General features: G+C 38.8%; 5 protein-coding genes across 7 annotated transcripts; 1 reads left to right on the top strand and 4 right to left on the bottom strand.

Moving 5' to 3' along the window:
• Positions 1 to 265: 265 nt before the first annotated feature.
• Positions 266 to 3531, top strand: LOC106390982 (probable sugar phosphate/phosphate translocator At3g17430). Of its 2 annotated transcripts, XM_013831544.3 has the most exons (10): positions 266 to 525; positions 729 to 923; positions 1185 to 1292; positions 1443 to 1474; positions 1569 to 1619; positions 1695 to 1756; positions 1856 to 2117; positions 2311 to 2576; positions 2700 to 2794; positions 3071 to 3531. In XM_013831544.3, exons 2-10 carry the CDS (start codon positions 840 to 842, stop codon positions 3227 to 3229), a joined length of 1119 nt encoding a protein of 372 aa, XP_013686998.1. In that variant the 5' UTR covers positions 266 to 525; positions 729 to 839; the 3' UTR covers positions 3230 to 3531. The 2 variants fall into 2 exon arrangements, with proteins under 2 accessions (XP_013686998.1, XP_048600544.1); XM_048744587.1 differs by having other exon boundaries at positions 271 to 525; positions 1569 to 1756.
• Positions 3532 to 3950: 419 nt separating this feature from the next.
• On the bottom strand, positions 3951 to 6457 carry LOC111198488 (novel plant SNARE 13). Its single transcript, XM_048744590.1, has 11 exons — positions 6321 to 6457; positions 6062 to 6230; positions 5845 to 5937; positions 5586 to 5679; positions 5317 to 5354; positions 5067 to 5167; positions 4882 to 4961; positions 4755 to 4811; positions 4577 to 4669; positions 4412 to 4486; positions 3951 to 4320 (listed from the first exon to the last, which is right to left on the bottom strand). Exons 2-11 carry the CDS (start codon positions 6136 to 6138, stop codon positions 4213 to 4215), a joined length of 816 nt encoding a protein of 271 aa, XP_048600547.1. The 5' UTR covers positions 6139 to 6230; positions 6321 to 6457; the 3' UTR covers positions 3951 to 4212.
• Positions 6458 to 7266: 809 nt separating this feature from the next.
• Positions 7267 to 11211, bottom strand: LOC106390984. Of its 2 annotated transcripts, none has more exons than XM_022696202.2 (5): positions 10586 to 11211; positions 8547 to 10506; positions 8380 to 8463; positions 7587 to 7973; positions 7267 to 7518 (listed from the first exon to the last, which is right to left on the bottom strand). In XM_022696202.2, exons 2-5 carry the CDS (start codon positions 10488 to 10490, stop codon positions 7363 to 7365), a joined length of 2571 nt encoding a protein of 856 aa, XP_022551923.2. In that variant the 5' UTR covers positions 10491 to 10506; positions 10586 to 11211; the 3' UTR covers positions 7267 to 7362. The 2 variants fall into 2 exon arrangements, with proteins under 2 accessions (XP_022551923.2, XP_048600543.1); XM_048744586.1 differs by having other exon boundaries at positions 10591 to 10716.
• LOC111202934 lies at positions 11001 to 13547 on the bottom strand. The gene has a single exon (XM_022696203.2). The coding sequence runs from the start codon at positions 11809 to 11811 to the stop codon at positions 11275 to 11277; it is 537 nt and encodes a 178-aa protein (XP_022551924.1). The 5' UTR covers positions 11812 to 13547; the 3' UTR covers positions 11001 to 11274.
• Positions 13548 to 13787: 240 nt separating this feature from the next.
• LOC106393853 (proline-rich receptor-like protein kinase PERK15) lies at positions 13788 to 14928 on the bottom strand. The gene is made up of 2 exons (XM_048744591.1): positions 14200 to 14928; positions 13788 to 14113 (listed from the first exon to the last, which is right to left on the bottom strand). Exons 1-2 carry the CDS (start codon positions 14347 to 14349, stop codon positions 13874 to 13876), a joined length of 390 nt encoding a protein of 129 aa, XP_048600548.1. The 5' UTR covers positions 14350 to 14928; the 3' UTR covers positions 13788 to 13873.
• Between the last annotated feature and the right edge of the window lie 6814 nt (positions 14929 to 21742).

Raw genomic sequence — 21742 nt, 5'->3', positions numbered from 1 at the left:
CTAAATTAAAAATATTAAAACCTCCCAAATCCTCACGTTTAAATAAAAATAAAAATATATATCATTATCGCATATATTGATTTTTCTCTCATCGATTAATGGGCCTACAATAGAGCAGGTATAAATTAAGCCCACCAAGCTCAAACCTTATAATTTTCTTGGCGGGTCGTATCCACATCCGTGAGATAAAACCGCGGCCGTTCGATTCAGATTTAGCAGATTAACCTATTAATTTCCACCGTTCCTTTTCTAATTATTTTAAAATAAAATAATCAATTTCAGGTTCCAAGCCCTCTTCTCAAGCTAAAACTACTGTAGCTCTCACACTTCGTCTACGTTCTTTCCATCAGGAAAAATCTTCTTCATCTCTGTTTCGTTGATTCTCATAGAATCTCTGATCACTAATACGTCGTCGTTGCGTTCGTCTCTCATCGTCAGATTCCGTTTCGAGCTTTCTGAATCTTTCTTATACGATAGTGGTCTCTGATCTATTGCTTCGCCACGTTGAGCTTATATGATCTCGAGGTAGTAATCTCTCTCTCTCTTCTCATCTTCCTTCTCGGATCTGATCGAATTCGCGTTTTCCTCGATCGTGATCTGTGAATTTAGGTTTTGGAGTTTTTGATTTTGGTTTCTCATGGCGTATACTGTCGAATTCGTTGATAGAGTTAGGGTTTTCTCTCAACTGTGGATTTGATGGTTTGATTGATTTGGTCGATTTGGCTCAGTTATATATATATATCTGCAATGGCTGATACTGCTGGAGCAGTGAGAAGAAACTGACTATCAAAGAACTTCGGCGTGAAGAGATTCTCTGATTTTGCACTGAGGGGAGGAAGATGATAAACACGACGCTTGTACTGACTTATATCTACTTACTCATCTACATCATACTCTCTTCAGGTGTCATACTCTACAACAAGGTGAGTGATTCAGTTTCTATTAAGACTTTATTAACGTATCTACGGCGCAGTTGATAGAGATGAAACTGTTGGCAGAGAGAGACCTTTTTATGTAGCAATGTGTGATGAATTGGATTCTTTATTGTTATCTGTCTCTGCATAGGAATGATAGTGTTGTGATGTTGGCTAAACTGTAGGCTATAGATGTATCTTGTTTTAGCTTTTTGTTTCAGTAAAAGGTTAATTGTAAATCATGTTTCTTTTATTGTTTTTAATTTGCAGTGGGTTTTATCCCCAAAGTACTTCAATTTTCCACTTCCTATAACGCTGACGATGATCCATATGGGGTTTTCTGGATTCGTGGCCTTCCTTCTTATTCGCGTCTTCAAGGTATATTCTATACTCAAAAGATTATTACTTTCAGTTGAGGTTATGTTTACTTTGCATTGCATTTGTATGTGTTTTTCTCTTTTAAGATGTGGAGTCTTCCTCGGACTCCTTTTTACTTGTGCGGTGATAAGTTTTGCCTTTGTGTTTTAGGTTGTAGCTCCGGTTAAAATGACATTTGAAATGTAAGCCAGCTTATTCGGTATCTTTTCATTTTCTATTTATCCCGTACGCTAGTTTCCCCACCTCTCATTTTGACACACTTTTTGTGTCCACCAGATACGCAACATGTGTGGTACCTATAAGCGCATTCTTTGCATCGAGCCTCTGGTATGTTCCTGTTCTATACACAGTAAACACAGTTTGTTTTGTTAATGCTCTTATCTTATATCCTCCTTTGTGCAGGTTTGGCAATACCGCATACTTGCACATTTCTGTTGCCTTCATTCAGATGCTCAAGGCTCTAAGTATGTGACGACTTAGCATTTTGGCTACATAATCTACGTTAGTATAGACTTACCTTTCATTTTACAAAGAATATTAATACATGATTTTGGAATTTTCAGTGCCAGTAGCAACATTCATCATGGCAGTTATTTGCGGCACTGACAAACCAAGGTGCGACGTGTTCTCGAACATGTTGTTGGTCAGTGTTGGGGTTGTGATATCTTCTTATGGGGAAATCCATTTCAATATAGTTGGCACAGTCTATCAGGTCACAGGCATCTTTGCTGAAGCACTTAGACTGGTGCTAACTCAAGTTCTTCTCCAGAAGAAGGGGTTGACATTAAACCCTATCAACAGCTTATATTACATAGCTCCCTGCAGGTATTCACTCCCAAATCTTGATTGTGCTTAAACAACTATATTTCTAGATTATGATGCCTCATCACCTAATCTTTGGTTCCGGTTCATAACATGATTTTTTCTCTCATTGTTAATGTCATGTATTATTTATTGCTACTGCTCAAGTAGTACACATAATCTTTTCCTTGAAACGCTATGCTTTAATCTTGTGCAGTTTTGTATTTCTGGCCTTCCCTTGGTATGTGTTGGAGAAACCCACGATGGAAGTTTCACAGATACAATTCAACTTCTGGATTTTTTTCTCCAATGCTCTGTGTGCCCTTGCGTTGAACTTCTCCATATTCTTAGTAATCGGTAGGACAGGTGCGGTAACAATCCGGGTAGCTGGTGTTCTCAAAGACTGGATTCTCATTGCCCTCTCCACAATCATTTTCCCCGAGTCCACGATTACTGGGCTGAACATCATTGGATACGCAATTGGTATGTTTCTTCAACTCACAACAATCTAATTGTTGTAAACATCTGTTTTTCCTTCTTGACTGTCTACTCCACACAGTATTGTGTCGTTTTAAGTATTTATTCTTGCCATGTGTGTTGACACAGCGCTTTGTGGCGTCGTCATGTACAACTACATAAAAGTGAAGGACGTAAAGGCATCTCAACCAACTGCTGACAGTCTCCCAGATCGAATCAATAAGGTCAGTAACTCTTTATAGGGTTGAGGTTATGAGGCCGGTTCATCTCAGGCTTGTTTCAGATTCGTTCAAATCCAGAAATAGGTGCATTGAATCTATAAACTGTTATAGAGACCCGATAGTCTCCCATAGTAATATCATCACGCCTGCGGCATAAAGGGTTCTAAAAGACAAAAAGAATCTCTAGATTTCCAAAATACATGTGGAACCAGTTACCTTTTGTCCTTATATGTGGGTGTTAATATGTAACAAACTGATGAACACGAGCATTATATATAGGAGTGGAAGATGGAGAAGAAGTCTTCAGATAAGTTCAATCCGGATGTTGGTGGAGAGAGCCCAAGAGTAGGAGGCGAGATAAACGACGAAGAAGCCCCTTTGATTACGTCCCGTTTATCTCATATTGGTCGGACGCAGCTCGTAAATCACGCCGCTTAAGATGCCTAGTAAAAACGCATGATAGAGAGGTTTTGCTTCCCAATTCGTTGTTTTTTTCTTTGCTACGTAAAAAGAATCTTTGAAACCAAAAGAGAGGTGCAGCAGCAGCATCCGAGACCGTGTGTCCTCTCGTGTCTCAGGTGAAGAATGGTGTACTTGTCTTCAAAATTTACAACTTTATTAAGAAATAGATAGCTGAGCAAAATAGTAGTATGATCGATGATTAGCTTAAAAAACGTTAAAAAGTCACATATTCGTTTATAATGAATTGACATTAGAGTAATATATATATTCCTGTGGCATTTATTTTTTCCACCATCTTCATTTTCTTTATAAACCAAATAGCTCTGAGTTTTTGATTGCTGACTGCTGAGCATTCTTTTTTAATATATATTCAAATCGGTTTGGATATTGCTATTTGAGTTTCTCTTCCTGGTGGTTATGCTAAGTTTGGTTGGGTGAGGTGAGAATCAACTCTTCAAGAGCTGTCTATTATGAAAGAACAGTTGTAGCTTGTACAACGAATCATAAAACTTGCAACAGTGACTCGAACGTGGTCACGCACGTATTAGGTAGTCTTTTATCACGTTTTTCGTTTTGACCAGGTTATAGAAAGTGAACCATATGGACTGTTTGTGTAATTGGAAATTCCAGATGTGTCCTGACATTTTCTACAGCTGTGATGTCATTACTGAGAACGTGAGAGAGAGAGAGAGAGAGAGAGTATAACATGGTCACTTGGTCTTGGATTTTATACAAAACAAGTGGTTAAGTTACTACCAGAAGATGAAAATATACAAAGCCCTCTCCAATCAAAACCAAGATTCAAATGACTATCAAAGCACACAATCAATCTCTCCTCTCTCTCTCTTTCTCTCTCATGTTGTGTAAACAAATGAATAAGCAAAGAAGATCAAATTACCGAACCTCAAGATGCAATATCCTCAGTCCACGTAAATAAATATACAGACAGAGATTTCTTTCTATCTTTGCAAGTACTCTGGATTCCTCAAGTACAGTAGCTTCCTCGCTGGCGCTGGAGGAGCTAATCCTGGGATGTCCCTAATGTCTTTGTTATTCGGGTGAACAATCTGTAGAGAGTTTATACAACAACAAAAACATAGTTACTACAACTTTCTAATGAGTAATCACAACTTTCATTGGAATGAGCAAAGAACGTACCTTCACTACGATAATGGCTACAACACCACATACAATGAGAAACAAAAACATCATTATGCATTTATCTGTCGCCACCTGAAACATAAAAGTAGACATAAGAGATTCAGGGTTTTTTTTGGCAGTCTAGTAAGAAGAGATATATATGTCAGTATGAAGTTACAAAACCTGTCTTCCTATCTCTTTCACTAGCTGAGAAGCCTTCTTCAGAGAGAACTGAATCGTGTCCAAGTGGTTAACCACGCGCCCCATTTGATCCGTCTGCAGTATTTTGCAGGCTAATTGAGTTGAGTCTGTGCCAACAATGTTTAATAAAAGATGAGATGGGAGGATGCTTTGCATTTACCTGTCCCTTTAAGTTAGCTGCAGTTTGAGTTCCGACTTGGATTGTTTGCTCTACAACCTGAAAAGGAGGAACAAGAGTGTTACCAAAGTTATAGTAAGGAACACCACATGTTTTTTCTGTAACTTACTTGTTTTGAGCGCTCAATGGCCTGATCAGTCTCATCCACTCTTTTCATTCCAGCATCAACAAGCTCCTGGTTTGACATTGCTATCACATAAAAAATGAGTTTAAGCTTCAGACAAGTCAACCTCTTGATGTGTTCATGTCTTGGTAGCATAGAATAGAATAACATTAACAGGCATAGGGACTGACCTGAAGCCACTTGAACATTTTCTTCAGCTGTAGGTTCGCCGCTGGCTCCAGCTCCCATATCAAAAAGTTCAACTTTCTTGTTGCCAAGTGTACTCATATACCTGAACTCACAGAACAAGTTTAACATGTATGAACACTTAAATAGATAACATGTGCTGAACGGATACAATATGTAACTAAACCCACAAAAAGGGAAGGTACGAGGTTCGAATAAACCAGCTTCTAAAAGAGAAATGACAGAAGCACTTACGTTTTTCTCAGTGCAACATAAGAGTTGAGTTCCTTAATCTGTGACATTACACGCAAGGGAGAAATTACAAAGGAGAGCTTTAGATACACAATGACGACACTCAAACCTCATCTGCCTTTAGTATCCAATTGGTTACAAAATGCAACTAAATTGACCAAACAGGAATACGATTGATGCTGCTAAGAAGGAGTGGTAATACTAAAGGAAAGCTTCCATCATAAACTGCATATCACAACAGAATGATGATAGCTGATATCATACTAACTCACCATAGACTGTTTCTCATCGTTCAATTGCTTGTTTACTTCAGGAGAGTTTCGAGTTTCCTCGTCCTTGAGTTCACGGTCGAAGTCCTTAATCAACCTGAGAGATAAAAGTAAAACATTAGATAAACAAAATTTATATTGTCACATCTTATCTCATTCAATTCAAAAAGGAACAAGGTACTTACAACCTTAGTCACAAGACAATGCAAGTAGATCATTCAATCAAGCAAGAGAAAAGAAAATTAAGGGAAAGGGCATATACCTTTTACAGTCTCTCATCTTGTCAGTAAGTTCCTCAAGTTGCTTGCTTTGTCTAGTTGAATCCTTAATCTTATCCAACCTCTGGAAACCATTCCTGAAAAACACATATATATATAATGATATGTGAGAGAAACTTTTGTTTACAACTTTACACTGACCTCTCTCTCTACCATATCTTTTTAACAACGAAAAGAGAATTGAATAAGAAAAAGTATTACGCGAGGGCTCGGAAATGGTCACGGATTTCGCCATGGATCTGTTCCAATTCAGGGCTCATCGGTAGATTCGAACCCATGTCGCCGGAGATACTCAGATCAAATCGGAATTCCCCCTCTCAGCCGGCGAACCCTAAAGTGAAAAAAGCTTCACCACATACCAAGAAAAACCCTAGTTTGACCCCCAAAAAAAAAACTGAAGTTAATCTCCAAAAAAGGAAATTCAAAAAAAGAAAGTATAATTAGATAAAAAGAATCCGACTTTGGAGAAAGAAACAGAGAGCGTTCCAACAGCGGCAAGGGAAAGAGAAGAAGCTGATAGCTGATGTCAGGTGAATTCTTTTTTATTTTAATTTCAAATAATCACTTTTTAAACTCAATTAATTTGAAAAAGACAGATATTCGGTCGTTAAGACAGCGCATCGCCAACTTTTGAAATTTAGTTTTCCGGCCCCCTGCCCCCATATTTGCAATATTATATCAATTTGTTTGAATAGTTAGAAAATTATCTCTCTAACACCAAATCCTATCGAGGGTAGTAGTTAAGCATGGGCATAGAATCCATTACCCGACATTCGAATCGAACCCGAACCGAAAAACCCAATCTGTAACCGGTCCGAAATATAAAAAATATTTGAATGGATCTTCTAAAGTGGTACAAAACATACCCGAATCCAAAGTGCTATTAACCAAACCCGAACGGGTAACCCGAAAAACCAAAAAAATCAAAAAATCTGAAAAGATATCCGAAGAAACCGATCCGAATGTCTAAAATAATATACAATATAATTATATGAAACATGAATATATACTTCAAATATTCAATTTCATATTTATTTTGATATGTTATCTAACAATAAGTATTTAAAATTTAAATAACTACCTTAAATACTTAATTATATATAAATAAGTATATATTTCTTATGTTTTGCTTTTAAATTTTAGATTTTATTTCGGGTATATCCGAACCGATCCAATATAACCTGAATTCGAATGATATATGATTACTTAATGAGTTTTATGATGTAATACAAAACCGACCCGAATCCGATGTGTTATATCCGAACCCGATCCATACTTGTAAATTTACTAAAATGGGACTTAGGAAGAGCTGTTATAAGAAAGAACCGAAATCCAAAAAACCCGATCCGACGGGTAGCCGAACGTCCAGGCCTAGTAGTAGTCAAACAACTACCAACCAACAAAACTGATAAACTTTTTAATTTTATATAGAACGGTCAAATTCAAATTACAACATTGCTTGCTACATGTTAGGGACGCTTTATTAGGCATTAAAGAAAGTACTAATCGTCGTCGCTAAGATCATCGTTGTAAACATCAACATTGTCTTCACCATCACCATAAACGTTATTAGCAGAATCGTCGTAACAATTCTCCTCCTCTTCCTCTTCTTCTTGGTCATCCTTCTCTGCTCCGTCTTCATCTTGCAAACCCTCCTCCTTCACAAAGAAACACACAACCATCATCATCCTCATATCACATTTAGCGTTTGGCGTTTTCAAAATACCTCTTCTTTCTCACAAGTCATGAGCCAGTCCGGGAGCAACCGATCAAGCAAAACATAGTTAAGACTCTGCGGTGGTCCTTCATCATGCATCCGCCGTTTCATCTGTTTCTCTCTGAGCCGTAAGTTGTAATGAACGTAAGCCAGATCTCTCCTTGACTTTCTCGCGAAACGACTCTGACATTCACCGCTGACTTGATCATACACGCTCCACTTAGTCTCACAGCCAACAGAGCAGCACGTGTGGCTCAGTATCCTAACCGCTACTCTCTGAAGTTCCAAACAGCTTATCCCATGCTGTTGCCACCATGCAGCTGGATCAAGCTCCGTTCTTGTCCCAATGGCTAGTTCCGTTCCAAAATCGCCTTTAGCTGAAGTATAATCCGGAATCTAAAAACATTACAACAAACAAAAGATTGGTTTAGCCACGAGTTCCTTTTCTTTTTAATTTATAAATTTCAACTAAATTTGTTATTGTATAAATTTGGGAGTCAAAAAAAAAATTTGGAAGGGCAGATGTTTTTTTTTAGACCGTCAAAATTGTCTGTGTAATTTTCGGGGACCTAAGGGCAACATTTCATTAGACTTTGCCCAAGACCGGTCCAGCCAGGAGGTTGGCCGAAGCCTATAATCTCCCAGGCCCGAAACCACGACATGTAATATTAGTTTCATATCCGGCCACTCGAACCAGGGATTTCTGACGCAATGGACAAGATCCTTTCCGAGATAACGACCTATGGTTAGCCACAAGTTCTAAAGAACAATGTATGATCTGTTTGATTTGTTTCCCACTCACCTGCATCAGTGCTGTGATTCTTCTCGCATTATCAGGCTCAAGCCGAACAATACACTCATTAACTCCACGCACAACCTCAGAATGCTGCAATATTAACAAACAAATATAAGTAACTTGCAGAGAGTTTATGAATCAAAGTTAAACGAATAATAATCAAATCCCCCTACCGCCATAAAATCAGAACGGTATCTGTAAGCAGGGTTGAAGAAATAAGCAGCAACGTAGAGTGGATGATGAAACAACGAGTTCCAATGGTAATCTATCACACGCCAGAACGGTCCGTACTTCCTCGCATCGTCGCTATGAACAGACTTGATCCCCATTTTGGCGCAGCACATGTAGCCATAAGCGTACGGCAAATACAGTCTCTCGCCACCGTCACCACCTCCCATGCGGATCACCTGCATCACAGGATCAACCGACTTCAAAACGTACTGAACCTTCTTCCAGAAGGCAGCGCTCGACACAATCTTCTCCACTTCTCTCCCCTCCTCAGACTTCTGTGACAGAATCCAGCTGTTGGATTGAAACAGGGCTCTCAGATTGGCCTTGTGGTCCATGAGAGTTTGAAGAGTGGCGAAACTGGAAGCGTGGCGGGTGGTTTCGGGTTTAAGAAGATCCATCCCTTGTGTGAACTCGTTCTTCATGAGATTGAGAAGCCAGGTTTGGTTGTAGATGAGCCTCGTGATTCTTTGGCTCTTCTCCAAGCACTCGGAGACGTATTCAAGCTTTGAGATGTCTTCAAGAACCAGTTCCGTGGAGTGCATCGCGCAGGGAGACCAGTAAAGATTCTTTCTCTTCTCTTCAAGTAACTTTCCAGCGCTTCTGCATATCGACGTGTTCTGTGTGATAACCTGAACCACATTCTCCTCACCAATGTCTTCAACTAGCTTGTCTAAGTAGTTGAAAAGGCTTAAAGAATCTTCCGCTACATCGGTGGCATCAATAGAGGAGTGGAAGTAGACACCACGCGGGCACGAGACCAAGAAACCGATCATCGTCTTCCCCTCTGCGTTGGTCCAAGTGTCTGCAAGTATAGAACAGCCGGTGACGATCCAAGAAGATCTGTAATCTCTCAAGTGGCCTTTGATAGTCGACATCTGGTCATGTAAGAGTCTACCAGAAAAGAGCTGGCTCGAGGGGACAACGTATCCCTCTCCGTACAGACCAATCAGTTCAACCATCTTTTGAAAGTAGAGAGAGTTGGCTGCTTCTAAGGGAACTCCAACGTGGTGGAAGAACTTGGAGATGGAGGAAGTGACTTCTCTTCTCGACACGGTGGCTCTGCTTGAGCAGCCAGTGTACTGAAACGAGTTCATCCTCGTTCTCTTGGGTCTTGCCTCAGAGACTAATCTGGTGTTGGTTGAATCAAAGCTTCTTCTCTTGTCTTTGCTAAACCTTCCATAGAAGTCATCCTCCTCCTCTCCATCTTCTTCTTGCTCAGGATCATGATAGACCGTTAAAGCTCTCACGTGGCAGCCATCATCATCAGGAACGTTCTGTCTCTTCCCAGCTCGATGCCACTTCATATTCTCTTTAATCTTCACAAAAACCTCCTCAGGAGCGGCTTTGCACGGCGCAACCTCTCCAGGTATCCTCGCCAGATGCTGCTTAAAACGGTTGATACCGCCACTCACAACCTTGCCACAGTAATTACACTTGACCTTCTTCTTCCTCTCGTCCTGAGCAACACCGTGTTCCCATCCAGGATCAACGTACCCTGAAGACCGTAGAAGACTAAAAGATTGCTGCTTCTTCTTACCTTTGCTTCTTCTAGACAAACCCTCCTCCTCCTCCTCCACATCATCAACATGATGATGATGACAAGAGGGTCCATTTGCATTGTAATCATCATCATCAGGCTGCCTCAGCTTTCTAGCGGAACGGCAACGTTGCAGAATCTGCTTCATCCTAAGAGATACATCCTCAGGAGACTTATCGCAATAGGTGACTTCTCCTGAGATTCGAGCCAAGTGTTGCTTGAGTCTGTATATCCCTCCGCTAACAATCTTCCCACAGTAGTTGCATTTGACCTTCTTCTTACGGTCGTCTAGTGCAACGCCGTGCTCCCATCCAGGGTCCACTGCTCCCGTTGTTCCAGGTGGTGCCATTTGCAAAAGCTTCAAACTTTATGACAAGAAAAACTGTTAAGCCTCACAAAGAAGTCTAACAAAAACAAGAACTTGATGAGAAACTAGGTGATTACCTTACCCCCTCCCCCCTTCCCCTTCCCTTTATGGTCGGAGATTTTGAGAAGATGAATCCAAGTTGAAACACATTGCAGGCGGCGGGCGAGTCAGGAGGTGGCGAATTAACTCGACTCGGGCGATTTCTAGGGTTTCTCGGCTGACTCGTCCGTTTTAACTAATTTTCGAAATGAGGGTTTATATTTTAAGACAATTACAGAAGAGTCGCTATATAATTAAAAATTGCGTAATTAACCCTCTCCTCGCCTCTCAGATCTTTTTCATCCATCTCTCAACCTTATCTTTGGAAATGAGACTGAGCTTGCTTGCTTGCTGGAGAAACAGATTTAACATATAGTACTACTAACCAATCCAAAATAAGAAATTGATTTATCTTAGAACAAAAGAAGCAAAAACAGTGTCCAAGCCAAAACATCATCAAATGCAATATCACTTCCTTCCATGTGTTTGTTCCAACTCATCAACCAAAATCTTCTTCTTCCGTCAAACCAGTAAACAATACAACAAAAGACGAAATCTTCTTATAGGTTTGAATTATCACTCACACACACACACACACACGCACGCCATTATACAAAAAGAAAGTCCTAATCTAATCTAAACCCTAAACTCTCTCACAGTCTCCAGCACCCATCTATCATACAAATCCCCTATAAATGCAATGATCTTGCAGAGAGAGATTTGTGAATCAACGACGGTCACTGTGCTTCCTCTTGTTAGAGTTCTTCTTCTCCGAAGCTTTTTGCTTGAGAACAAGGTCCTGAAGATTCCCCAAAGCTTCCTTAGCTCTCCTCTTGGCCTCTTTGGCTGCGAAGATCTTCTTATGAGCTTCCTTCTTTAACTCAGCCGCCTCGTTGTTCATCAAAGCCGCCGAGATTTTGGCCGCTGCCACGAGAGCGTCGGCTGATTCTTGGTCAGGTTTAGATTTGGGGAAGAAGGAGAAATTGGGGTCAGAGCACGGCGGGCATGTGAAGGGAGACGGCGGAGGAGGAGGGCAAGCGAGGTGGGCGGCGGAAGGGCAATTGAGGCAGACGATGCTCTCTTCTGGAGGAGGAGGGACGGTGGCGGCGTAGACGTCGAGACAAACAGGGCAGAAGAGGTGACGATGCTCCTTGAGTAAACAGTCGGTGCAGAGTCGCCGGTTTTGCCTGACGGCGTAGGTGAGGAAGGCTTCTTGCTCCCCGCAGGCTGCGCATTGGCGTGAGGGGTTTTGCTCCGGATTCATGGGTGGCTAACCGAGATTAGGAACTCTCTCTCTCTCTCTCTCTCTCAAGAAGCGTTTGTGTTGTCACAAGTTTCAAGATCTTGTGATAGATAGACAAGAAGAGATGACAAGGCAAACTGTATGCTTTATATATATATATAGAGAGAGAGAGAGACCTAAAAAATTGGATCTTGATTCTTTTTGTTGACTTAGTGAAAAACAAATGAGATTGTAAGTTCTCTGTCTCTTCATTGCTTATTGCAAACTCTTTAAGCATCTGAGATTCAACAAATGCGCCAGAGACTCAATTTCTCTCTGTTCATCGTTTTCAGTTTCATACAACTTAAAAAGAAAATTAGTACAATTTTTCCAAGCTTTAGCTCTGTCACGTCCTCAGCTTCTTGTCTTGCACAAACGTTGTTTTTTTTTTTGGAACACTGTCTTGCACAAACGTTTAAAAAAGTGAAAAAAAGGCTAAGATCCTCATGTTACTTGTCCTCTCCACCCAAATGAGGTTCCTGACAGGATCAATCTAGTTTACTTAGGTTAGTAGTATATTTTTTTGGTCCAGATCAACAATAAGTCACAAAAATAGTTTGTTCAAAATATTATAATTATTTATTTTATATAACCCCTTCTTTTGTATTGGTTTCATTCAGCGAGTTCACCATGTAAACCTCCACGGCGTTGAGCAAAGGTTTCTAGTTTATAAGCTCATGTAGTCCGTGCAGAGTTTATGTTTTGTGTGGGGTTGATGCGAGCTGTCTTGAGCTCTGGCTATGGCATCGTCAAGAGTCGGACGGTGGGTTGTTTTAGAGAAAGGGGAAGAGAATGTAAAAAAAGAAAAGAAATAGTTTCTCTGAATATTAAACATCAAGTTGTGATATCTATTGTAAGTTCTTTCATCTAAGAATTTTTTACATTTTCACATTCAAATTACACTACAAAACACTTATCACTTGAGACATATTTTCTTTTGTCAAAAAATTTTTTATGACCCTAAACTAAAAAGAATCTCTTTCCTCTTGTTATTTCATTTTATTATTTTTTCTTATTCTACTTTATGTATTTATTTACTTTTATCTCAAGTCCTAAAATATATTAAATATAAATAATTATCATAATAAACTATATATAAAATTATCTATCTTTTAAGATTCATGTTTATATATATATTATATATATTAATGTGTAAACAAAATGTAGACGTGGATACGAAAGCGTAGATAACAGAATTATAAATTAGTTGTGGACATGAACATCTTAACAAAATTATAAACTAGTTGTGGACATGGACAATATTTCTTCGATTTCATTCATCATCTCGAGATCTAAATTCAACTCTAATCAAAATTACATTCATCCACATTATGACAAAGCGCAAATTCCTTAGATCAGAAATCTCTGACATGCAAGATATATTACTCTCCGACAAAAGGTAAACACTTCTTCGATTTTTCTCTCCGCTCATACTCACAATATCATCTCTTTCTCATCTTGATTGAAGTTTAATTGCAGATAATTTATCAATTGAACTGAAGAAGCCAAGTGTTTGTATTGGAGATAACATAGTCTGTGTCTACGTTTTATGGTATAATTTTAGTAACATGAGTCCATATAGTTTATGGAATCAAAACAGAGAGTTTGTCCATCTTATCTACTATAAACACATTAACATCAAATATCCACACATTACTCATCACTCATCCACACATCACCTGTCTACAAATCACCCAACCACGCATCACTCGTTCACAAATCATTCATCCACAAGTGTCTTTTCCATTAAGAGCAAAACTGTCCATAATATGTTGCTGACCCACAACAAAGTGTATCACATGTAAAAAGTGTCTCTATGTGTAATAGAAAGTAAAAAAGTATCTTTCAGTAGTGTAATCAACTCTTAATCTAAATGGTTTTCCAAGAAAAATATTGATAAACTCTCGATATAACAAATGAGAACACCTTGCAAGGGCATTCTTGACATCGTCGGAATAAAAATATGCGTATAAAACACTATTGGTCAGTTTCCATTCACGTGGCTTGGATAAAAATGTGTATATGTTTCTTTTATTTGGGTCTCCTACGTCTCAGATTTGATGCAGAAGGAGCCTGATGAGCTCTGACCATTGTCACTGGTCAAATCGCTGCTACCAAATGTCTGGCTTTCAAGTACCAATCTCTTGAATTTCTTCACGTCTTCTTTGTACTCCATTGAGGTATAATCTGAGCTCCCGTCTAAGTTGTAACTAGTGGTGTCTCCTAGAGCAACCCCTTGGATTAGGTCATCTAGAGATATGCTCTTGTCAAATGCTCGAACTATCTGAAATGACTCCCAAGTTTCAGAGGAATTCACAAAGTTTCTGTTTTTTTTTCTTTTCAAAATCCATGTTTTCAATCTGATTGTACCTGGCTCATTTTTGGTCGGTGCTTTGCTGAATGTTGGACACAAGCATCAGCGCAGAGAACCATTCTCTTGATTTCGCTAATATCAAAATCTTTCTCCAGTCTCGGGTCAACAAGACCATGGTAATTTCCAGTGTTTAAGGCTTGTAACATAAGAGGCTTTGCCTAGTGCAAGAGGTAAAATTTTAGAACCGTGCCCAAAAAAAAAATTGATAGTAAGGGAAAACGAAAATTACTCACCCAATCAACGATGTTTTCTTCATCGGCAAACGGATGTGATTTACCAACAGGCCTGCGTCCAGTTATCAGTTCCAGAAGCATAACTCCGAATGAGAAGACGTCTGATTTGTCGCTGAGTATCCCAGAAGATGCATATTCAGGGGCTAAGTATCTGCATCCACATCACAAGAAACAAGTTTAAAGATTGTCACTGCAGGACAGGTTGCATATAGAAAAATGTTTCCATACCCGCATGTTCCCATGATCCGAGTAGAAACATGAGTATCATTGTCTAAACAACACTTGGCAAGTCCAAAATCTGCTAACTGATGAATCAATCATGTTTATTTAGTCGTACGTTTCAAATAAACCTTGACAGGTTATTAAAAGTTAATTTTTTAGAATACCTTTGCCTCGTAGCTATCATCGATAAGAACATTAGCAGCCTTTACATCACGGTGTATAGTTTTAGGGTTACCTGATGAAAAATAAAGACAGAAAAAAAAACACTATTAAGAGTTTGAAAAACATGTGTTCAATACAACTTAAAGACAAGACCATTTTACTCACAATCTTCATGAGTATGCCAATCCTCTAGCTGCTCCTGAAGCAATCTTCATCCTCTTTGACCAATCAAATGGTCTCCTTTTTTCTGCAAATCTTTTATATATATATATAAAGTAGGCTTGTGCTCTGTCCACAACCATCCATGTCCACAGCCATCCACGTCATCACATTGCATAGGGCAATCTGTGACACCTGTCCTTTTATTTTTAATTGGCTTAAACTTCTCAAAAACCAAAGCAACCTCTCTTCCTAGATCTAGAAACCATCGTATATTTTATCAATTTAAATGTTCAGGACGTTTCTAATTCTCATCTCTTTGTTGTAACGAAGATTCATGTCCTTTATATTAGTTGGATCATGTATTTACCCTTCAAATCAGTTATTCTTCTGAGTATCATTCTTTTTTTTTCTCTGTAATCTCCTTCGATAAATAGAGTCGGGAAGAGGGATATGATTTTTGGATTGAATTCAGTGATTACTTTGAGTGTCTTCACCAAAGAGGTATCCTACTACTTCTTTATTCTCCTCTTTCCTGGTCTTCTATTGATTTTGTGGTGATTGTTAGGTTATGGTGCAAGCCACTGTTTCTGATTTAAGAAAACGCTAGACCAGACTGATGAATCATGTCTAGATCACGGAAACTCAAAATTCTGTGTTGTTAGTCGTCAAGGTTTGTGTCTTCAAAATTCAAAATTCTCACTTTAATAAAAACCGTGGGGGGGGGGGGGGGAGCCGGAGAGGTCAAAGTTCACATTGGTTATGTGGCTCAGATCTCTTCTCTTTCTGATCCTATACACACGAAAGATGTGATTGTTGAGACCGAGACCGAGCTATAGAAAATTTGAGGTTAGGTCTTTAGAGAAATGTGTTACACTGCCCCATATCCAATTGTCTCACATGAAGGCAGTCCGGTGCAGGTAGGTGGTACAGATGCGACTCCTCCGTTTTTGGAGGTTCTGAATGTCAATAAAGTAAAGAGGCCAGTTTATGGGGGTTGATATGCTGCTGCTTTATTCCAAGGTAATCTGACCACCGCTTTTAAAATCGAATGTTTCATAATTCCATTACCTATTTTGGAGTCCTTTGTAGAAAAAGTGGTCACTCTAATTTGAACTAGAAAGCGACGATGCAGGCTATGTGCGGCGGAGCAGTTGGTGCTCGACATCTGCAACCCCGAACTCAGGGAGAACACAAGAAAACAGCGGTATTCTGACGGACATTCCGACGGAAAATGAAATCCTCGGAATACCCCGAAGAATTTCTGAGGATATTCCGAGGAAACACAATATTTGGTTTCCTCGGAATATACCGACGGAATTCCGAGGAAATATCAATCCGTCGGAATATTCTTATGGAATACCGAGGAAAAATAAATTCCTCGGAAAAAACCGATGAATTCCGAGGATATATTATAGCTGTTAGAGAGCCGTTGGGGGATTTTAAAAATTCCGAGGAAATTTCGACGAACTAGCCGTTGGCGTCGGAATTCCGTCGGAATTTCCTCGGTCTGTCGGCAGGATTTCAACTATAAATACTCTCTTTACACACAAATTTGATTCATAAAAAACATGTCTTCTTCAAATTATTATCGTTCTTGGATCGATCGACCTCATTTGGATCCAAACACGAGATTGCTTACGGAAGAATACCAACGAGGTATAACCGAATTCATGGGGTTAGTTCACAGACAACCGGAAGCAAAAATAGGTATGTTAAGATGTCCTTGCTCTAATTGTAAAAATAGAAAGGTTATTAAAGAGTGGGATGTTTGGACTCATCTATATTTGAGTGGGTTTACACGAAGTTACAAAATTTGGTATTATCATAGGGAAACTGATTATGAACATGGTAGTACTAGCGAACCTCAGCCAGCGGTTAGATTAGAAGAACCAATTAGAACGGATGTAGATTATGGTGTAGGTACTGAGCAGATGGTAAATGATCATTTTAGAGGGGAAGATTTACCCAATGCAGAAGCTAGGAGATTTTATGATATGTTGGATGCTGGAAAGCAACCATTGTACGAAGGTTGCAGAGATGGTCATTCAGCTTTATCATCTGCTACAAGATTGATGGGCGTTAAAACAAATTATAATTTGGCTGAAGACTGTGTGGATGCGATTGCTGATTTTGTAAAAGGTATTCTACCCGAGGATAATGTAGCTCCTGGTTCATACTACGAGGTTCAGAAACTCGTAGCTGGTCTTGGTTTATCGTGTCAGGTAATAGATGTATGCAGCGACAACTGCATGATTTATTGGAGGGCGGATGAACAGCGGGTTACATGCAAATTTTGTGGGAAGCCTCGTTATAAAGATACGAGTGGAAGAGTTCCAGTGCCATATAAAAGGATGTGGTATTTGCCTTTGACGGAAAGGTTGCAGGGGTTGTATCTGTCTAAACGCACAGCGCAACCAATGAGATGGCATGCGGAGCACTCAACAGATGGTGAGATCAGACATCCTTCAGATGCAAAAGTGTGGAAGCATTTCCAATCAAAGTATCCCGACTTTGCGTATGAGAGAAGAAATGTCTACCTTGGATTATGTACTGATGGTTTCAGCCCGTTTGGCAAGAGTGGAATACAATATTCTCTATGGCCAGTCATTCTTACGCCATACAACCTACCCCCAAACTTGTGCTTGCGACGAGAGTTTTTGTTTCTCTCGATTCTCGTTCCCGGACCAGAGCATCCTAAGAGATCACTTGATGTGTTTCTTCAGCCACTAATATATGAGTTGCAACAACTATGGGCTCAAGGTGCTGAAACATACGATGTTTCGTGTAAATAAAACTTTCAAATGCGGGCAGTACTAATGTGGACAATAAGTGATTTTCCAGCATATGGTATGTTATCTGGATGGACAACACATGGAAGGCTATCATGTCCATATTGTCAAGATAACACTGATGCTTTCTAACTAAAACACGGAAGGAAAACGTGTTGGTTTGACTGTCACAGGAGATTCCTACCACCTGATCATCCATACCGTAGGAGTAAGAATTTGTTTACGAAGAGCAAGAGGGTGTTTAACAGTCCACCTCTGGAAATTTGTGGGAAAGATTTGAAGACACAACTAAGAGATTTTGGTGCAGAAAGGACGCCAGACGTCGGTGGACATGAGCGTTTTCCGGTAGATGCTGTTGGAGACCTATATAACTGGCACAAAAAAAATATTTTCTGGGATCTGCCATACTGGGAGGATCATCTGCTAAGGCATAATTTAGATGTCATGCATATTGAAAAGAACTTTTTTGACAATCTCATGAACACGATCCTTAATGTTCAAGGTAAAACAAAGGATAATTTGAAGTCAAGACTGGATTTAGTCGATATATGTGCTCGTTCAGAACTTCATGTTGATGAGAATGGTAGGGCTCCTTTTCCCATATACCGACTTGATGCAGAGGGAAAAGATTGGATTTCAAACGATGTGGAATTTCCAGACTGTTACGCAACTAATTTGCGTAATTGTATCGACAAAAAGGAAGGAAAGTTTACTGGCTTGAAAAGCCACGATTGCCATGTAATGATGCAGCGCCTCCTTCCGTTTGCCTTCAAGGAACTATTACCATGAAATGTTCATGAAGCAATTGAAGGGATAAGTGGTTTCTTCCGCGATTTATGCACGAGATCAGTAACTCTTGAAGGTATTGAAAATTTGAAGACTAACATAGCCGTGATTCAGTGCAACCTTGAGAAGATATTTCCTCCCTCATTTTTTGATGTTATGGAGCATCTTGTTATTCACCTGGCAAGAGAATTGGAACTTGGTAGTCCTGTGCAGTATAGATGGATGTATCTGTATGAGCGGTATATGTTCCATTTGAAGAAGATGGTGAAAAATTTAAGTAGGGTGGAAGGTTCTATAGTCGCACAGATGATCAATGAAGAAACTTCAAACTTTGCCGAGTACTACTTTCCAACAGAAGTTCAGACCAAAAACAGAAGACCTGCTCGGCATGATGATAGAGGCGAACGAGCAACATATCATGTTACGGTTCCAGACATTTTCACAAACGTTGGACGACTTAGCGGAAAACCAAAGAACCGTCGACTTACTGAGCAGGAGCGCAGTCATTTGCAAACATATTTGCTCACCAACTGCGAATATGTTCTTCAATATGAGAGGTAAATAAATTAGCTTACAAATTTTTATTTTAACAAGTTGAAATTTAAATCTTAATTAATTACATTATTGTCATCATATGTACATGATTTTCATGGCAGAAAAGCGGTTCGAGTAAAGATACACCACAGAGGACGAACTAGAAGAAATGAAGCAGAGAGAATTTGCTGGATGGATGTTTACGTATGTGAGTGCTTTAAAGAAATTAAAATATCATTTATCACATATTTATACTAATTCACATTTATTGATATAACATATATATGTGCTATTAATAGGTGTCTGCTGGTTTGGCCAGAGGTGAAACATTTGACGATTGGATACGCGAGATGGTCGTTGGACCAAACTTTGTTGTGAAGTCATATCCGAGATTTTGTACTCGAGGATATGCATTCACAACTCAGAAGAGGAGACGTTCGAGTACGACTTATGATGTTGGCGTTTGTTCTGCATCAGGAGATGATGTATACTACGGACACGTACATGAGATTTTGGAAATCAAGCATTTGGGCATGGTTGGATTGCGCTGTACTGTTTTCTATTGTGATTGGCACGACAACACTCCAGATCGAGGTGTGAGAACAGATGCATTTGGTGTTACATCAGTAAATTCGAGGCGAAAGCTGCAATATTATGATCCTTTCATTCTTGCTTCTCAGGCCGATCAGGTAATTAAATGTTAATTATTCAGAATGATTCATGAGCATGTGTATTAATTTATAATTTTACTAATAATTTTTAAAATGTTACAGGTTTGTTATATCAAGTACCCCCGGGTAAGGAACAGAGATGATCCATGGATTACTGTTACAAGACTCAACCCGAGAGGCCGAGTTCAGGGAAGTTCTGAGCTGGAAGACCCACTACAACCAAGCACATCCGACAACTTAATTGCAGCAGAAGATTTAGCTGGAGTTGGCGTTGTAGTCGATTTAACCGACTTCGGAGAGGAAGCCGTCGTTCACGTAGAGGATGAACCAGTGATTGGAGAGTTTCACCAAAATCCAGATTTAGATTCATCTGGTGATGATGACTCGGAAACAGACTAGCATCGACTTTTTTTTTAACAGAAATACCGAGGAAATTCCGAGGAACCATCGAACTTTTTTTTAACAGAAATACCGAGGAAATTCCGAGGAAGCATCGAATTTTTTTTTTAACAGAAATACCGAGAAAATTCCGAGGAAGCATCGATTTTTTTTTTTTAAACAGAAATCCCGAGGAAATACCGAGGAAGCATCAATTCAGGGCTTTGCTTATAGGGTTTCTGTTTCCTCGGAAAAGCCTCGGAATATTCCGAGGAAATTCTGAGGAACACATGTTTTTCTTCGGAATTTCCTCGGAATATTTCAAGGCTTTTCCGAGGAAGTAGGGTTTTTAAACCGAAAACAACGTTTTGCGGTTTGAATAACACTTATATAACCCTTATTAAGTGTCTTAGACTGATTATGAAGTCAAAAATTTGTTTCTTACCCTATAATAAACACTTTTCCGATTGTATGAACGAAATCCCCACAACATAAGAGAAACACTTATACATTTTAATGAACGGTAAAGGGAATACTTACAATTCGTTTTGAAATTTTGTTATTTCTTGGTTTATGATCATCTATACAAAGATTCCTCAATGGTATGCATTGCATTTGTATAAGAAATGATATAGGGCAAAAAAATTTGATGTTTTGAAACCCCAAACATGTGTTCCTCGGAATTTCTTCGGAATAGTCCGAGGAAATTCCGAGGAACAATATAAACCAAAAGATATTCTTTTTCCTCGAATTAATGAAAATATTCCAAGGAAATTCCGACGGATATTTAAGTGGTCGTCGGAATTTCCTCGGAATATGTTCATTTAACCGGACAAATATTTTGCGAAAATTGAAAAGGAAAATACCGAGGAAATTCCGACGGATTGTTTCCGTCGGACGCTAGGTTTAATAAACACGAAACACTTCTTCCTCCCCATTTCTCTCTTCTTCCTCTCCGGCTTGGCGAACTTCTTCTGGCGAATCTCGCGAACTTCTTCCGGCGAATCTCGCGAACTTCTTCCGGCGAATCCTCTCTATTCCTATACAAATCATGTAAGAACCCTATCACACTCTCTTAGGTTCAATTTGTTAGGTTTTTAAGTAGATTTGATGATTTTAGAAGTTTTTTGATAGATTATTGTTATGGTGATTGGTTAGGATTGTGATTTGGTTGTATAATAGGTTTAAAATTGTGATTTGGTTGGATAATTTGTTGTGTTGAATTGATTTAGAACTTTATTATAATTTTTTTTTTTTGTATTTATAAAATCGATTTTGGATTTTACAAAATGTTTTTTGTATATAAATTCGATTTTTGGATTTATAAAAGATGATTTCATATTTATAAAAATATTTATATTTATAAAACTAATTTTATATTTATAAAACATTTTTTTGATTTATAAACACTATTTTATTATTTTTTGTATTTATAAAAACTATTTTGTATTTAAAAAAAGATGATTTCATATTTATAAAAATATTTATATTTATAAAACTAATTTTGTATTTATAAAACATTTTTTTTATTTGTAAACACTATTTTATAAACTATTTTTTATTTATTAAAACTATATTTTTTTGTAATTATTAAACTATTTT

The sequence above is a fragment of the Brassica napus genome, chromosome C1 (genome assembly GCF_020379485.1).
Source record: "Brassica napus cultivar Da-Ae chromosome C1, Da-Ae, whole genome shotgun sequence".
In the NCBI taxonomy this organism is placed as follows: Eukaryota; Viridiplantae; Streptophyta; class Magnoliopsida; order Brassicales; family Brassicaceae; genus Brassica; species Brassica napus.
This window is presented reverse-complemented; position numbering and strand designations above follow the sequence as displayed.

Coding starts and splice junctions, on each gene's coding strand:
- LOC111198488 (XM_048744590.1), bottom strand. CDS start 6,138: ATGGGTTCGAATCTACCGATGAGCCCTGAATTGGAACAGATCCATGGC. Junction 5,168..5,316: donor TATGTTGCACTGAGAAAAAC/GTAAGTGCTTCT, acceptor CTGTGAGTTCAG/GTATATGAGTACACTTGGCA. Junction 4,487..4,576: donor TGAAAGAGATAGGAAGACAG/GTTTTGTAACTT, acceptor TTTATGTTTCAG/GTGGCGACAGATAAATGCAT.
- LOC106393853 (XM_048744591.1), bottom strand. CDS start 14,349: ATGTTACAAGCCTTAAACACTGGAAATTACCATGGTCTTGTTGACCCG. Junction 14,114..14,199: donor ACCGACCAAAAATGAGCCAG/GTACAATCAGAT, acceptor GAGTCATTTCAG/ATAGTTCGAGCATTTGACAA.
- LOC106390984 (XM_022696202.2), bottom strand. CDS start 10,490: ATGGCACCACCTGGAACAACGGGAGCAGTGGACCCTGGATGGGAGCAC. Junction 8,464..8,546: donor ACCGTTCTGATTTTATGGCG/GTAGGGGGATTT, acceptor TTAATATTGCAG/CATTCTGAGGTTGTGCGTGG. Junction 7,974..8,379: donor GAATCACAGCACTGATGCAG/GTGAGTGGGAAA, acceptor TAATGTTTTTAG/ATTCCGGATTATACTTCAGC.
- LOC111202934 (XM_022696203.2), bottom strand. CDS start 11,811: ATGAATCCGGAGCAAAACCCCTCACGCCAATGCGCAGCCTGCGGGGAG.
- LOC106390982 (XM_048744587.1), top strand. CDS start 840: ATGATAAACACGACGCTTGTACTGACTTATATCTACTTACTCATCTAC. Junction 1,475..1,568: donor GTTAAAATGACATTTGAAAT/GTAAGCCAGCTT, acceptor TGTGTCCACCAG/ATACGCAACATGTGTGGTAC. Junction 1,757..1,855: donor TCAGATGCTCAAGGCTCTAA/GTATGTGACGAC, acceptor TGGAATTTTCAG/TGCCAGTAGCAACATTCATC.